Source organism: Podarcis tiliguerta, assembly GCF_965153285.1.
Source record: "Podarcis tiliguerta genome assembly, chromosome: 3".
Taxonomy (NCBI): domain Eukaryota; kingdom Metazoa; phylum Chordata; class Lepidosauria; order Squamata; family Lacertidae; genus Podarcis; species Podarcis tiliguerta.
In genome coordinates, this window is record NC_139536.1 from 50,551,603 (window position 1) to 50,567,544 (window position 15,942).

At 44.9% G+C, this 15,942-nt stretch overlaps 2 protein-coding genes across 20 annotated transcripts in view; one reads left to right on the top strand and one right to left on the bottom strand.

The window, feature by feature from the left end:
• Window positions 1–1,841, bottom strand: part of QKI (QKI, KH domain containing RNA binding) — a 104,902-nt gene extending 103,061 nt beyond the window's left edge. For 9 of the 19 annotated variants that reach the window (XR_014509689.1, XR_014509690.1, XM_083434245.1 and 6 more), the window contains exon 1: window positions 664–1,724. Coding sequence is in view for 14 of the 19 variants with exons in the window: in XM_083434245.1 (XP_083290371.1) it covers window positions 664–805 (142 nt within the window). In the remaining 5 variants the exon portion in view is untranslated. Of the gene's footprint in view, window positions 1–663 lie in introns of all 19 variants that reach the window. The other 10 variants (XR_014509687.1, XR_014509688.1, XR_014509691.1 and 7 more) reach the window with 3 other exon arrangements.
• LOC310673719 (uncharacterized protein) lies at window positions 907–13,069 on the top strand (the record flags this gene model as incomplete). Its single annotated transcript, XM_083432310.1, has 3 exons — window positions 907–912; window positions 972–7,370; window positions 12,081–13,069. The coding sequence occupies 2 exons, from the start codon at window positions 907–909 to the stop codon at window positions 2,019–2,021; spliced, it is 1,056 nt and encodes a 351-aa protein (XP_083288436.1). The 3' UTR covers window positions 2,022–7,370; window positions 12,081–13,069.
• Window positions 13,070–15,942: the final 2,873 nt, after the last annotated feature.

Here is a 15,942-nt window from a genome sequence, read left to right on the forward strand (position 1 = left end):
ACTCCGTTTTTGTGACGGAGCAACCACCCAACAGGGGAGAAGAGAGCTAAGCCCTCCAGTCTCAGCAATGGGTTTGCACCACCTCCCTCCCAGTCAAATCTCGACAACAAGAGCGCCCCGTTCCTCATTTCTTCGGGCTGCAAACTCGTTCACAAGTACTTCTATGAATCATGCCACCCGGCCTACTTCGCCTTCGTACTTTTTTTTCTACCGTAATCCTCAGAACTCTCTTTTCCCACCCTTTCCAAAATAAAACCACCTCCCGGGCTCTTTCGCTCCCCTCCCCCCTTCTTTCCCCCCTCAATGAGGCGGCGACGTTTCCCCCTCGATTAAAAACGCAGCTACGCAGAAAAAATGAGGGAACGCAACAAAGCCACACTTTATTCCCTCCCCGAGCGCCTCGTCCCCAAAGGCCGAAACTTCTGCGAAGGGACTTCCCGCTTCTCTCCCCTTTGTTTACGGGGGAAGGAAAGGCCGAAAGACGCCATTGAAAGGGAGGGGAGTCTACCCCCCGTTTCGGGACGGGAGAGGGAAGGGCAAAGGGGATCCCGTATAGGGTGTAGAGGCCCAATAGAGAAACAACCGTTTTCCCCTCACAGCCACGGCTAAAAAGAGAGAGTTGCTCTTGATTTTTCGGGGGTGGGGGTGGGGAGGTGCATTTACCTTCGTCCAGCAGTCTCTCGAGGTGGTTGAATATCCCGCAGAAGTTGGGGAGGCTGCTCATGAGCTTCTTGTCGTTCATCAGCTGCATCAGGTAATCGGGGCTCGGCTTGGGCTTCTCCTTGGTTTCCATTTCCCCAACCATATTCCAAGCGCAGGGAGAGAGCGAGCGAGCGCCCGCACCAGCACTCGCCCAACCACCGCACTGGGCGCCCGCCAGGCGGGGAAAGAGACGGGGTGTGTGTTATGTGGGCTTGAAGCGCGAGGGGGGGAGGAGGCCTTTCCCCCCCTAAAACCGGGGGGGGGGGTAGAAGGAGGAAAACGAGGGAGCGGGGAAAAGGGGGGCGCCGTCAACGAAGAAGCCACCAAAGCACACGCCGCTAGGTCCCGGGCGAGACAGAGAGAGGAGGAAAAAAAATAAGAGGGGGAAACTCGGTGACCCCCCCAACCCCTCCGCCTCCACCACCACCACGGAGGGCTGCGCCCTAGTCTTCCTCCGCCGCCTTCGCCGCCGTTTCTCTCTGTTTCCAGTCGCCGCTCCCACGGGAAGCCTTTCCCCACAGCGCCGTGCGCCCGCGGCCGGCGCAGTCTCCGGTGTTTCCCTCGCCGCCGCCGCCGCCCGCTTCGCCTCCTCTCACACGCAGACGTTGGCCGCGGTTCCTTCTCCTCGGCGCGGCTGCCGCTGCTGCTGCTGCTGCTGCTGCCCCCTGGTCTGTCTCCGCGGCGGGGAAGGGAGGGAGGGAGGCGGGCAGGCAAACGGGGGGCGGGCTTGGCTACTGTTTCGCGAGGAGTCCTCTCCGCCGCCGCCGCCGCTTGTAAGGCTGTTCCCGGCCACCGGTGGTGCTGCTTCTGCTGCTGCTGGTGGTGGTGATGCCGCCGCCTCGCCTCCCGCTCCGCCTGCCTCCCTCCCCTCCCGCTGGTGCCGTTTGCTTGTGGCTGGCGAGTCTCTGTCCTGCCGCCGCCGCCGCCGCGGTGCCTCCTCCTCTTCTTCCTTCGTCTTTCTCCTCCTCAGTTCGCTCCGGAGTTCGCTTCAGTTCAGCGCTGGCGGCGGCAGTAGCAGGCAAGCAACGGCGGCGGCGGGAAGGGGAGGGCGCGGGGGAGGGGCGGCAGCAGCGAAGGAGGCAGGGGCGGGGCGGCCGTTAATCAGCGAGCGGCGGCGGCGGCGGCAGCGCCACTTGGCGGACTCGGGCCGCCCCGCCCCTACTGAGAGACTTGGGGACTCGCCTGACGAAGAACAGAGCGGAACCCGGCGGGGGGGGGGGAGCTCCAACTACCGCGCGCCAAAAAGAACGCGGCGGCGCTGCGCACACGGATATATACACACGCAACGCAATACTGTATATGTGCCTGCTTCGGTGTGACGGGGGCGCGCGCGCGCACGAGCAATCTCGTGCCGCCGCCTTAAGACTACTTTTACGTTCGACATGTATATGAGGGGAGGGGGGGTAAGGTGTTGTTGCTTTTGGCGCGCGTGCGCGTTACCATCGGCTGGCGCCTCTCCCCCCCCCCCCAACCACCGCCGAATTTCCACGAAAAATCGTCTGAGCGCACGAGATTAGAAACTCCTTAAAGAAACTCTTGTTACTTCACCGATCTTACGTTGGGGCGGGGCTCGGTCACGTGCCGGTGGCGGGGGGAAGTCCTGGTTGTGTCGCGGTTCTAACTAAGACGCATGCGCCTAGAGGGATACGGATACGCGCGCTCCCTCGCGCGCGCTTTCAATTGTGCCGCGGCCCTGCCCCTCTCCCTGTCTCTCCCCAAGCGTTGGAATGGAATGGGAGGTGCGAGGCTGAATGGAGCCCCGTGCGCCTGCGCAGAGCGAGAAACCAGAGTAATTTTGTTCTATCCCCTTGAAAGCGGCACGGGGGAAGAGCGGCTTCTCCGTGGGGGAAAGAAGCTCGAGGCACACGCGCCCGTTGGCGAACTCTCCTTTGCTCGGCTCGCGTTCACTCCCCACGGAGGTTGCGATGTGTAGTGTGCACGTGTCGCCCGCTGGCTCTCCTGACGCGCGGAGCCGTGTCGTCCTTTTGCCACAGGAACGCAGCACCGCCGAGCCAGCCGCTCATGGCAGCGCGATGCTCGGCAGTTGGCGCGCCTCGCGACCACCTCAGCCCTCCCGCGCGCTGCTCGCGGGCGCCCTCAAGCCCCGCCCCGGTCGCCTCACGCGGGGAATTTCCCCGTACGAGGCTGCCTTTTGCTCCCGGGTCCTGCTGGCCTCTGCGTGGCGGGATCCCTCCCCTCAGGAGCACCTTTCCTTCCCCTCAGAGGAGCCGGGGGAGCGGCACTGGCGCTGTTTTAGCGGCCACACGGGGCGAGCATCCTTGTGAATGAGGCGGAGACAGGAACCTGCGTGTGGCTCGCCTGCCCCCCCCCGGGCCTCGGCTCCCCCCTCCATGGGCGCTCTCCCTTGGGGGCGAGCCCCGTGCGGAATGCCGCGGGGGTCGCTCCCAAGCCCAGCACGCACAGGCTTTCTCTTGGTGTCCCTGAAGTCTGGCGTGCCCGGCGGCCGCCGCACAAAAACACAAGCCCCGCTGTCTGCATCCCTTAAAAGGGGTGGGGAGTCGCGCTGGGTAGGCGCGGACCGTTGCTTTTCCATCCAGGACCGCCCTCTCCCTCCAAGCGTAGAAGCCGTGGCCGTCCTCGCCTTCCTCCCGGCTCGCATGCTCGACCAAGGAGGCAACTTGGCATACGAAACGAAGCCCGTCACCTGCTGCTCCGCCCCCCCCCCCGAGGTTTTCAGTGCCTAAACCTCTCCTAAGCACCCCCTGCCTCTTTCAGCCAAGGACGGGTGTTACCTGATCCTGCAACTGTCTTTGTGGTCCGCGGAATTTGCAAGGCTCCAGACCGCCCTCCCTCCGCCCACCCAAACGGGCTGCACGGATTCTCCCTTCTCTTCCCCCACCCGCTTCTCTTTCTCAGGGTTTCCAACGCGTACCGCACCCGCATCGATGCCACAGTTCTCTCTCCCTTTAAATTCACCCCCATTTACATCAAATTTACGTAAATGTGAATATAAGCAGTATTTCAGAGGGCAGACATTGTCTTTCGTTGTTCCAAGGTGGACGCCTTTTTTGCTGCTTGTTCAGCTGCAACACACGTGAAACAGATCATACCGAAGTAACCGGATTCCTTTTCTTTTTTCAGTCGTCACACCCACATACCTCTGTCTGTTCATGTACTACTTTTTTCGGTGTTCACATTCATGTTGGTTCCGTCCTTATATATTGTATGTTCTACCTCCTCCCCAAAAAAATGCCTTAAAAATAGAATCAATCCCATACACACTTTCATGGAAGTGTTTATTTACTTCTCCGAAGCATTCTGAGAAAATGTACACAGGATCAGACTGCAAGACAGATTTCTATTCTAGGTGAGGCATATTTTCCTGAAAATAATTCAAATGGACTTGCCAAGCACGTGTCCCCTATTTATTCAAAAGCATGTTGCACTTCGTTCAATAAGTCTTGCCCTACAGAAGTGTGCTCAGGTTTAGAGTGTTAACTCAGAAATTCCTACTAAAATTGATGTGTAAAACACATTAAGATAATTAAGAGAAAAGTTCTTGTTTGTTTATGCAGTTCTCCATATTTAAACAAAGGGGTATTGATAATATTTATTGGCAAAGCTATTTTAAAGAACTGCATTTATACAGTATTATCCTTAGGAATGCATCCAATTATTTTGTGAATCAAAATATTATGGTACTTCCCCCAAGAACTGATGTGAGTACTAGTGCTTTACAGGGCTTATGTCAAATTTAATCAAACATATGCCCTGAAATTTAGAGGGAAGTTGTGTGAGCTTCTGTTAATAATGTTAGTTCTACTAACTATATATATGGAACTATATATATGGAATATTATTTGTTTTCAAGTGTAAGGTACTCTTTTTTCCTTTTTGCATCTGTGCTTAATATATATGATAGAAAAACAAACTTTACAAATGTATAGGCTAAGTTTTTAAAATGTTTTCTTTCAACATGGCTTCTTATTTTCAGATCTAGAAAAAACAGTCTCTCGTAGCCCCATCCTAAACATGCTTGCTTAGAGATATGTTTATTATGGAGCATGGTCTAGCCAGAGATAAGCACTTTAACAAAATCACATGTTAAAACATGTACTACAGGACCAAACTAGATGTGACAGTAGCAGCCACAGCTGGCTATTCATGTCTGCCCCATTTCATCTAAAACCACGAGGGTCCACTTTTTACAATGAGAGGGACCCATGGGTGAAGAAAACATCCCTACGATTGCTTACCATCACCACCACCCACTCACTCTCCATCACTTCAAACATTGTTTCTTTCCATCATTTCTCACATGTTTTGTGACTGCAGCCAGGCTGGGATAAAAATGTATGTGGCAACAGAGTAAGATGGAGCATTCAGCTCAACTTTTCTTGTAAAACCCACTTTGCATACCCTGTTTTCAGACATGGTGGATCCCATCGTGTCTAGTTTGGCCCCTTTTGTTTGTAGCTTTAGAAGTATCTGAAGAGGCCTGAAGCACCAAACAGAAAGTCTTTGAACTGATCCTTCAGAATTCAGCTGATTTAATACAGCTGGGATAGCTCAGCTAGTACAGCATGAGACTCTAAACCTCAGGGTCACGGGATCAAACCCTACGCTGGCAAAAGGGATTCCTGCATTGCAGAGGGTTGGACTAGATGACCCTTGTGGCCCCTTCCAACTCTACCGTTCTATGATTAGTGTGATCAATGAACATTGTTTAGGCTAAAGACCTCTGTGCCTTGAAATGCACAAGTACTTCTACAGGCAATCTAAAAGGCATTTGTTTAATCTAGAGTTTTGTTCTTTTTACCCCTCTGTTGCTTTGTTTATGATCCAATGGCATATTCTTTCACTCTCCTCCATGTGGCTACTCCTCATTTACACATGTGCACAACTTGCCTGCTCTCATGTTCTTTTCAGGAAGATCCTGATGCTTTCATGAGTCTTGTTTAATATTGTCACTAGGCAACTGCTCAAATTGCCATGGGATTAGTCTGTTCTTCCCATTGAAATGGCAACAAAGGGGAGACATAATTCTCCATGTGACCTTGTCGCATCAAATCTGGTGATCACACATTCCCTGGGTGTGACCCAATCTCATAGCTTTGTTTTGCTAGCTTCCTTCCTTTTCCTACCCTAAAATAGAAAATGGCTCCGGTTTGTAATAATCTTTGCAGAATTTGCCAGCAAGCTGAGACATTAATAGTGGAAAAGTGCAGGTGCCTTGAGGGCCACATCAGGCACCTACCTAGTCTATCATATTCTGTCATCTTTTAAGTGCTTCTCAAGAGTGCTTTCTTCACTGTTGCAACTCACACAGGGTCACACACAAAAATAAAAAAGGAACTGTGAGCATTTTCTGGCTTCATTTTGATCATTTCATCTGCCAAAAGTCTATTGACACTCTTGAAACATTCCTCTGGCTTACTACAAGTGCTGACCTGATTTTCAGCTTTGTTCCACATTTGGATGGTCAAATTTTTAGCAAAGTGGCAACTTACTTCACACAGGCCGCCAAATAAATTACCTGCTAGTATTCTTTGCAAAAATGTTTATTGTTACTGTGTGGAGACTTAAATATAAAAAAAAAATTCTATAGAAAAAAGATAGTGGCTGTTCTGTTTTTGGATGTGAAAAGGGAATGCAATATATTGCTCAAATAACAGAAGAACCAGCTTCTAGAGTTCAATTTTAAAATGTGTGTGTTGTGAGGTCCTTCCTGTTTGTTTGCTTTAAGCAAGGGTTTCGTTGTTTAAATGTATGCCTTTCACATGGTCATCTGTTCACTTACAGAATTAGGAAATTGTTTTAGAAATCCAGTCTCCTGTGTGATAGTAATAAATGTAATTTTATACCACCCATCCCCACCAATTGATGCTTGGGTATATCACAAAATACAATTATCACAGTGAAAAGCCCATTTCTACTTGTTTATTTAAAAAATCTTTGTATCTTATAACATCCTTCAGTTTTATAGTCTCCACCTGATGCCAAAAAAATGAGTGTTTTCACTAGTTAGCCTCTATGGCAATAAAGTTCCACAATTCAGGGTATCTTCTCCACAGGCACTTGCTTCAGATGACAGAAGCACCTGAAAAAGATAGTAATGTGCAGACAGGTTAATGCTCCCTCAGGTGCACAGGTTCCCACACCATGTATGGTTTTAAAGTTTAGCATCAGTGCTTGAATAGTGTTTGGAGATGAACCTGAAGCCAGAGGAGGCAAGTTATAGTTCTAATGTTCAGTTCCATTTTTGTTGCCTAGCTGCTGTATTCTGAACGGTGCCATATCAATCTTCAATTGCAGCTCCAAGTACAGAATACTGTAGTACCTAATTTGGAAATTACAAAAACGTGGCTTATATATTTTTATCCTGGAAGCATAGCAACTGGTAGGACAAAGGTAAGGTAAAGAACCCCTGGACGGTTACGTCCAGTCGAATTCGACTATGGGATACGGTGTTCACCTCCACTCTCTTGTCATGACTGAGCTTCAATTTGTTCACCCACATTGAGGTCTTCTGGGCACTAATTCAGTACTTCTGTTGCCTCTTATATAAAGGAGAAAGAGAGTTGAATGCTACCTCTCAAAGATTTTATGTAGAAGAGGACAAGATAATCTTGTGGGATGCCATAGCATAAATGCCACAACATTAAACAGTATTTCCCCAGCACCATCTTCTTGAATTGGCTCTGCAGGTATTATTATTAATTATTATTATTATTATTATTATTATTATTATTATTATTATTATTATATTACTACTATTACCCTTGCGGGAGGCAGTGGAAGACAGGAGTGCCTGGCATGCTCTGGTCCATGGGGTCACGAAGAGTCGGACACAACTAAGCAACTAAACAACAAACTATTACCCATCCTTCACTCCAGGGTCCCATGGTGGGTATCACCAAGATTAAAAATAGTTGAAAGCAACTTAAAATTAGAGAAATAAGGTTGGCCCTACAAATATACATCTCAAGCTAGGGTAAAGGGTTGCATCTTCAGCATTTGCCAAAAGCTGCATAAAGATGGTGCCAGATGTAATTTTATGAGAAGTGAGTTCCAAAACTTATGGGCTGCTGATAACAATGTTCCCTCTTTGGCTCCCCACCCCACCCCAGAGGTTTCTAAGGGTGGTGGAACAACCTGAGTTCTTGGCACCTGAGAAATGGAAAGAGAACCACCAGCAAAACACCATGCCAGCAACTCCCTGTACAGAAAGCCTGCCCAGAAGGATTCCATGGTTGATAATATTGAAAGAAATATAGAACTGGGAAATTAGTAGAGGTGTACTCCCGATGTGCTTCTCCAGTGAAGGTCACCCATCAAGGCAGTTTCCATGTGAAAAATGGGTCAGAAACCAGAACAAATTGGTTCCAAATAATTGAAGCTTTATTTACAGTGCTCTAGATTTATGTTTTCAGTTAGCCAAGCGCTTGTCATATACACTTTCAGTTCTAGAATGATGTAGTCTTGGATTCACACCACCCCAAATGGCATTGACCCTATTTAGAGGTTTAAGAATATTCATAGGTTCAAGCACTAAATATGTAAGTAACCAAGCAGCTTGGATTTCTCCAGTCATGTGTAAACTGATTCAGAATCAAGAAATCAGCACTCCCATTCTGATTGATCTAGACATATACTGCTTTTTCTGAGAAATGCTGATAGCAGTACTGGGCAAATAAATAGAGTTTATTTCTGTACTGCCTTTTTGCCAAAAAGACCCCCAAGGCAGCAGATGGTTTATGCACAAAAACAAATTTCAAATAAAAAAATGTAGCTTAGAAAAGTTTAGGACAACAAATACATTTTTTTTAAAAAAAAGACTACAATCAAAATGCATTAATATTCCTGCTAAAGGCAAAGTATAGTTCCCACAAAAATGTCAGGGAGAGCAGGAGAAAACCCTTAGGGAGCTGCTCTTTCTTATTAAGGCCCCAGTCAAGGGGTGGGGCAGACAGATGGGAAATCTTGCCCCTTGGTGGTCCAGCACAATCTCTCCCCTGCATATTGCATGATGATTCAGAAAGTTGTGACTTGTGACCTTGAATACAACTTAACTACATGTGTCTGCTACTCTGAGTCCTAACACAAATGAAGAAAGACTTCTAGGACTTAACTATACGTCTCTCTCCATTCATGTTGGACTGTGAGTAACAAAAGCACACAAAGTGGTATTCAACTAAGTTTTAATCAGAGTAGACCCACTGAAATTACTTAGCCGTTTTTCATTCATTTCAGTTTGTCTGATCTGAGCAAAACTTAAGTTGAATATTATCCACAGGGTAAATCCAGACATGCCCTCCTTGTGCAAATGAGTGGACTCTTCGAATCCAACATGTTCCCAGTGGCAGAAGGGGAAGGGATTATTTCCTCTAAATTCGTCTTGCAGGCCCAAATGCCCCTCCCACTTACAGAAGGTTCTCTTACATTCCAGAATAGACTTTCAGAAGCAACGGGTTGCATGGAGAAGGGGGAATTCATGAAAATATGTTTTTCAAAATCATCTCCCTTCTACCAGTGGGAGTGTCATGTAGCAGAACTCCACTGCTCTAAAGTCGGGCTCCAAGTATTTGTATAAAATCTGTTTTTATACTAATACGAACAAAAATCCCATGTATCTTCTCCACTGCTAGTTGTCAGTTCTCTTTCTATCATGCCAAGAACTTGGATAGTCCCTTCAACAGCTTTGAATCATTTTGAGGTGGTTTCTGTAGTCCCAACACTGCTGAGCAAAATGTTTTCCTGAAATAAAAGAACTACGCAACCAGTTGTATCAGCTGAAGAGTGCTCTAGACTTTGTTTTTCTCAAATACCTTATGCCGCATGGTAAACTTCTTTTGAAAATGAGAGGAGTTTCAAAAGCCGTGACATTGGGGTCAGCTATTCAAACAAGGATGGAAGTCCTTTGCATGAATCTTAAGCAGCTCTTTAGATTCCAGCCATTGTACATAGTGACAAAATGAGATTTGCAAAGGCATGTATAACATCACATTCCTACACATATAAAACTCGAAATGCACAAGTACAAGATGGGGCATAATAAGCGAGAAAGCAACACTTCCAGAATGATTTTAGAATTCTAGCAGATAAAAAACTGAACACGAGTTAGTGATATAGTGCTGTGGGGAAATGGCCATTGCCATTTAGATTGTATCTATGGACAGGTGACTGCAGAAGTAATAGTACAGCTCTACTGAAAACTTGAAAGGGCTAATTTGGACTACTGTGGTGTGTGTATCTCCTGCTTTCAGTTCTGATTCAATTTGTCTCCCAGGCAGTAAACATGGAAGTAATAGATTTGAACAAGGGCTGGTCTTCACATGCACATTCATCACTCGATTGTAACATCAAATACTGAGTTCCTTTGTGTAAATCAACCATCGTGCATCGTCACAAATAGAGTTGACAACCTCTGTGGTGACAGTTCACATGCTCAGTTCAGAGTCTTCACATTATTTATTGCTCTATCACAGGCATGTCCAAAGTCCGTTCTGGCGGCCTAATCCAGCCCCCCAGCTGGTTTTATCCGGCCCCTGTGGCAGTTTGATCGGCCCCCATGCATGTTCGCTTCTTCAAATCTGGCCCTCTTTGAAAAAAATTTGGGCACCCCTGCTCTATCACATCCGTAGGCCACCCAAGATATTTGAGACAGCATATAAAGAGTTATTGTGCATATTATCCTCAGAGCAATCCTGCAAGGTAGGTTAGACCAAAAGAAAGTTATTTTTCAGAGAACTTCACAGGCAAGCAAAGTTTTGAACCCTGTTCACCCCAGACTGCAAGAGAAACCCTGAAAATGCTTTTGGGCAATTTGAAAGTTTTGAATATATAGAGCTAAGCCAATTCAGAGTATAACATAAATACAAATTGATGTGTGTGCATTAAGTATGTTTCATGCTTACTATCTGATTTATGCAGTGGCATTATTCTACTGTAGCAAGGCACATATTCTTGGAACAAACCCTCATTAATCCTCTGTGTGAAAGCAGAATATCAGTTCATGTTAATTCTCAAATAAGCATAAGTATTTGTTACTGCCTTTGTTTTCTTGTCAGTACCACAATAAGATATAAATCACACGAGCTAACTAAGGTTTCTACAAAGGTGGATATTTTTTATTGCATTTTTTACTTATATCACTGTGAGAGAAGAACAACCTGCATTTTTTTGAAGTTTTGTTTCCTATTATAGATAACAGCCATTTCTAAGTTGTTTTCAAATTGTACTCATCAGACCATATGATCTAACTTTTACCCCCCTGTTCCAGCATTAACTACTAGTGTCCAAGAATTTCGTAATTTGGACCCTTTGGGTTGATGTATGTACAGTACTGGGCAAAGATGCCAATTTGTAGAGGAAGGGGATAGCAAGCAAAAAGGGGGCATGCAGTAAAGCCAAGCAACTATTCCAAAAATGTAAAGCATTTTACTTTACTTTTCTTTTAATGCCCTGCACGATGGGACAAAATACACAGTCCTTTGCCATATTGTCTTTGCAAAGCCTGTCTGTTTGGTCATGCGCAGAAAGCAGCTAGGCAGTGAGAGTGGGATGTATTGACAAGAACAAGATGAATGACCCCCTGGAGACTGCGGGTTTGTATGCTAGTTTCCACCACCTTTTCATCCCTTTGTAACCCATTTTGGTTCACATGCAGATTAATTTTGACCAAGTCCTTACCAAATGCTCTCTTCTTTTCCAGCCACTTAGCTTTGGAAGGTAGACTGGAGAATCTAAATATTTATGAGGTCCTCTCTCTCTCTCTCTCTGTCTCTCTCTCTCTCTCTCTCTCTCTCTGGTTTATGATGCACCGTTGTTGAATGTAGAGGAATTACGTTAATGAATGCATGCCTGCACACACAGACACAGAAACCAGGCAAAGGGGGAAAACACACACAAAGCTTTGTCAGCTCTAATGTCGGCTCTTACCAAACAGTTCCCATGGAAAAAGGGAGAGAGAGGCAAACAGATTCAAAATCTTGCCAGGAGAAAAGGTTGTACAAAAGATGAACAAAGTTGCGTCTTTGTTTTCCTTGGCTATAAAAGTGCCTTGTTTCATATCGGGGCGGAGGGTGGGGGGAAGCCGAAATGAAACACATTCATATACAAATTAAAGGTTTTTTAAAATGCTGTAACTTATTTGAGCTGCTCAGTAGCACAGAGAGAAGTCTTATATTGTGCTTGGATCAATGCAACCCCAAAACAAAAAGTTAACAAATGGCACAGATCTTGTTTGCTTATCTTCTTGCATACTTTCTTTGTCTCTGAGGATTTTGTATACAAATAAATATCAACTGGACAGGATTGTATGGCATATGGTGTATGTTGATGTTCTTTCTTTCCTTGTGCAATGTTTGTGAAACTGGTCCATGCTTGACTAAGACTGTCATTCTGTATATACTTAGGAGCAAGCCTCATGGAACTCAATGGGTCTTACTTCTGAGTAGACATGCATAGGATTGGGCTAGAAGCTCATGCTCTGGACACCTCCTGCCTTGACTACTGCAAGCCTCCTTTCTCAGACTTTCCCTTGTCGTGCATCAAACCTCTCCCTGCCTCAGAACTCCACTGCCAAAAATGATAAACCTTTCTAGTCACTCAAACTATAGGGCCCTATATTTAACTATATTTAAGTTCAAATACTTAAATTGGCTTCCCATATAACTTATGTCCACAACAAACACCTTCACCTGCAGTCCTGTCAGGCTTCCTGTGTGTATTCTCAGGTAGATGGGGAACAACTTGCAGTAACTAGTCCTGTGTACACAGTTTCTCACCTGAATCAAATGGCTGGAGCTACTTAGTGGGAAGCTACACCCCCCCCCCCAAAAAAGAAGGTATTTTCTAATTTGACAGCATAACATGTTTAAATGCGGTCTTCTATCTTTGTATTTTAATTTAAACATTTAATATGGGTTCAAAACCATATATTACAATGAAATCTGCAGAATTTTACGCACAGATGAATGCATTTTATTAAAATACTGGAAGTGAAATATAGACTGTTTTACTTTATGGCAAAAGACTAATATTTTAAATCTTTAATTGTCACTGTCCTCCCTACCTCCACCCTTTTTATTCTCTGGCCTCCACAAACTTAAGCAGAAGGTGGTACAAATTTTCTCTGTTTCCTTTCATAACAGAGCAGTAGGACATGGAATTTTAAAACATGCTGTCTGTGTTAGCATTTTAAAAATGGTTAGGCAATGGCAGAATGTTTGCTTGCTCTTTGAATACAATAGGATTTTTACTATCTAACTCCTATTTATATTTATGTCTGTTGGGATTTCAAAAACAGTTACCCTAATAAATGTGTTCCAGTTTTTATTGTGCTTTGTTTTCAAGTTGTCCAATTTGATATGTAATTGAATCCAATAAAGCGATCTACATTTCATTTGTTCAAAGGCTATCATTTATGTCAGGCTCAATATTGACACTGCCATTTACATTTACATTGCTAGGGACTTTGTGGAATGAAAATTCGCTCCGAGCTAGATCCGATGCAAAATGAACTTACTGTGCAGAGTTTGCTGCACACCAGGGGCCTGCAGTGGAACTATTGCAATGCCTGATAAGTCTTAGCAAGATGGGCAAGAACCGTTACAGTGGCCGGGTTCACACATTACACTGAGCCAATGTTAGGCCATAGTTTCTTAAAACAAATCTTGCTTAAAGCACCAGTTGCCCCACAGAGGATTAAAAAAATCAATGTACGTTCACAAGTTGTAAGTGAGGTTTGAAGATGGTGGTGCATCGTTTAGCATGTAGGAGTTCAGAGTCTATGCTGAAATAAGTCTGCTGATATTAGGAATAAATACTAGTCAGTGCTATTACTCTTGACCCCAATGAGAAGCTGAGTATTACAAAAATAAAAATGAATAAGCAGCATGTTTGTTGGGACTATCACAGCAGGGGTAGAACATGGTCCACTGATGGACCACTGGGCAACTTCAGGTGGCTACCCGGTGCCTGCTGGTTGCTAAAACTCTTGCAAGGTGTGTTGGACAATTCCCTTGATCTGATCCAACAGATAACATCTTAGGTTCTTAAGCAAGAGTTCATTCTTGGAATCTGTTAATCCAGTTTAGCTAAGCATTAAGTGTACAGATATCATTGGTGAACTACAGGGATTCTAGATTTTTTATTATTATACCATCTATTTCCTGACATCAATTCATGCTTGACTTGAATTTAAACATATTTTTCTGCATTGTACTTTTCCCAATTGAAAGTTTTTATCGGTATTCTCCCATATATATGTTTTCCTAGTTTTTTGTGAGTTCCTGAATACCAAAGAGAGAAGCTTGCATAAACCTCAATTTGAGCATTATTTTTCTATTAAGAAAGAATTCAGTCTTTCAAAACTACATGAGTGGAATTTGTTTGCATAAATGTAATTCCACAAATGTCAGTGCTCAGAAGCTGAGTGCTAATTACGTGATCTAATTTTGGTGATTTTTTTAAAGAAGAAAAGTTAATGTCAGGAGTCACCCATATTTCCTTTTTACTAACGATTTATCTACCCAGTTATTTGTATCCCACCCTTCTACCACACAGCTCATAGTCTGAATAGAATCACAATAGAACAACAGCAGCCATAAGAATTATGAAGGGAAGAGATAAAAGGACTGAGGCGGCAGCAATCAACAACAGATGTCAAATCAGGAATACACTACAGAGGAGCACATCTGAACAGGAGGGTTTTAGCTGACTTCTAGAGGGAGATTTTAAAAACGTGCTTACCCAAATATCATGCAGCACGTAGCTTCCTTAGCTTGGGTACAATTGTTAAGAAGTTATGCTCTCTCATGTCCACCATGATCGGTCATACCTCAGGTGGTGTGGAATACAGAGTAAGGGCCCCCTCTAAAGTATGAATCTGCATGCAGGCAGAATCATTATCAGTGGCAACCCTTCTGGTGGATCGTCTTAATGTTCACTTAGACTCACCAGGCAGAAACAAGGAACTTTTAACATTCTGATGGTGGCCAGAAAGAGAAAACATTCAGGAGACAATGTTGAGCACCTTTCGCCATGTCTGTTGAACGCCATCTCCTATCTTTGTCCATATTCCTTTAAAGCACAGTGGGGAAACCTCAGATCTGGGAGTCAGATGTGACCCTCCAGTTGTCACATCTCATCACAGACCACATAGTTCACTGGTCCTGTTTCACACTCTCCTCAAGTGTTTTTGCCTAGCTGGAATTGTTTGTGACCTGTGATAATGCTTCAAACCTGCCTGAATGGAGAATGGGCAGGTATGTAAGGTGGGGGTTAGAAACTCCCGATTTTGCATGGCTGGAATGAGACCTGTTATGTGAAAGGTCACAAACCGCTCTACTCATATTTCCTTCTGGCCCTGCCGCCTTTGCATCCAGCCAGGCCACCCACTGGCATGCGCCCCCCTCCAAGTTTCTCACCTGTGCTTTAAAGAAATAGATATGAAACAAAATACATCATATACAGTTCCTGAACCTCTTAAGCATGTATTTATGAGCAATGACACCCAGTACTCATAGAGCAAGGCTCCCAAGTTTTGTAAGCCCCAGTACCTATCCCAAAGTACCTATCCTGCATTGTTTGATGCTAATCTCCAAATGTCTTTGAAACATTAAAAGATTATAGCAACACTCCTTATACCACTGCCTTCCTATACTCATTTCCGCTACAGTTTTACAGAAGCCATTTCAAAATAATAGCACAGAATTTAATAACGCCTTCGCTAAAGCAGTGGTAGCCAATGTGCATTCCAGATGTTGTTCTATAGCTCCCATCAACACTGGCCAGTGGTCATTCTGGCTGGGACTGAGGGGAGTTGGAGTCTTGAAGATACCACATTAGCTACCTCTGTGCTAAGGCATACAAAATAGGGCTCACAGCTCATACTCAGCTCTTGGTCTTGACAGAAGCTTTTACTTAACCAATCACAGAAAATACTTTGGCAAGGTAGAAAGCAATATGGCAGACCCAGCATATGAATATTTTTCTGTAGACTACTTGGTGGTTTTCGTACAATCAATCAGTATGTATATGAATTTTGTTAAATAAACAAATAGAATTTGAGGATTACATATCATTGAGTATCTTTTGGGGGTCCTTTTAGGATATACTGCCACCATTTCGTCTGGACAAACATTTGTCTCGGAAGGTAAACTTTTTAAATGTCTATTTTGCTATTATGTCAGCAAAATCCAATTCAAGTGAAAGCTTCCAGACCCTCATTAAGACCCTTCAGACATGGTTAAACTCAAAGGAGCAGAAAGCATT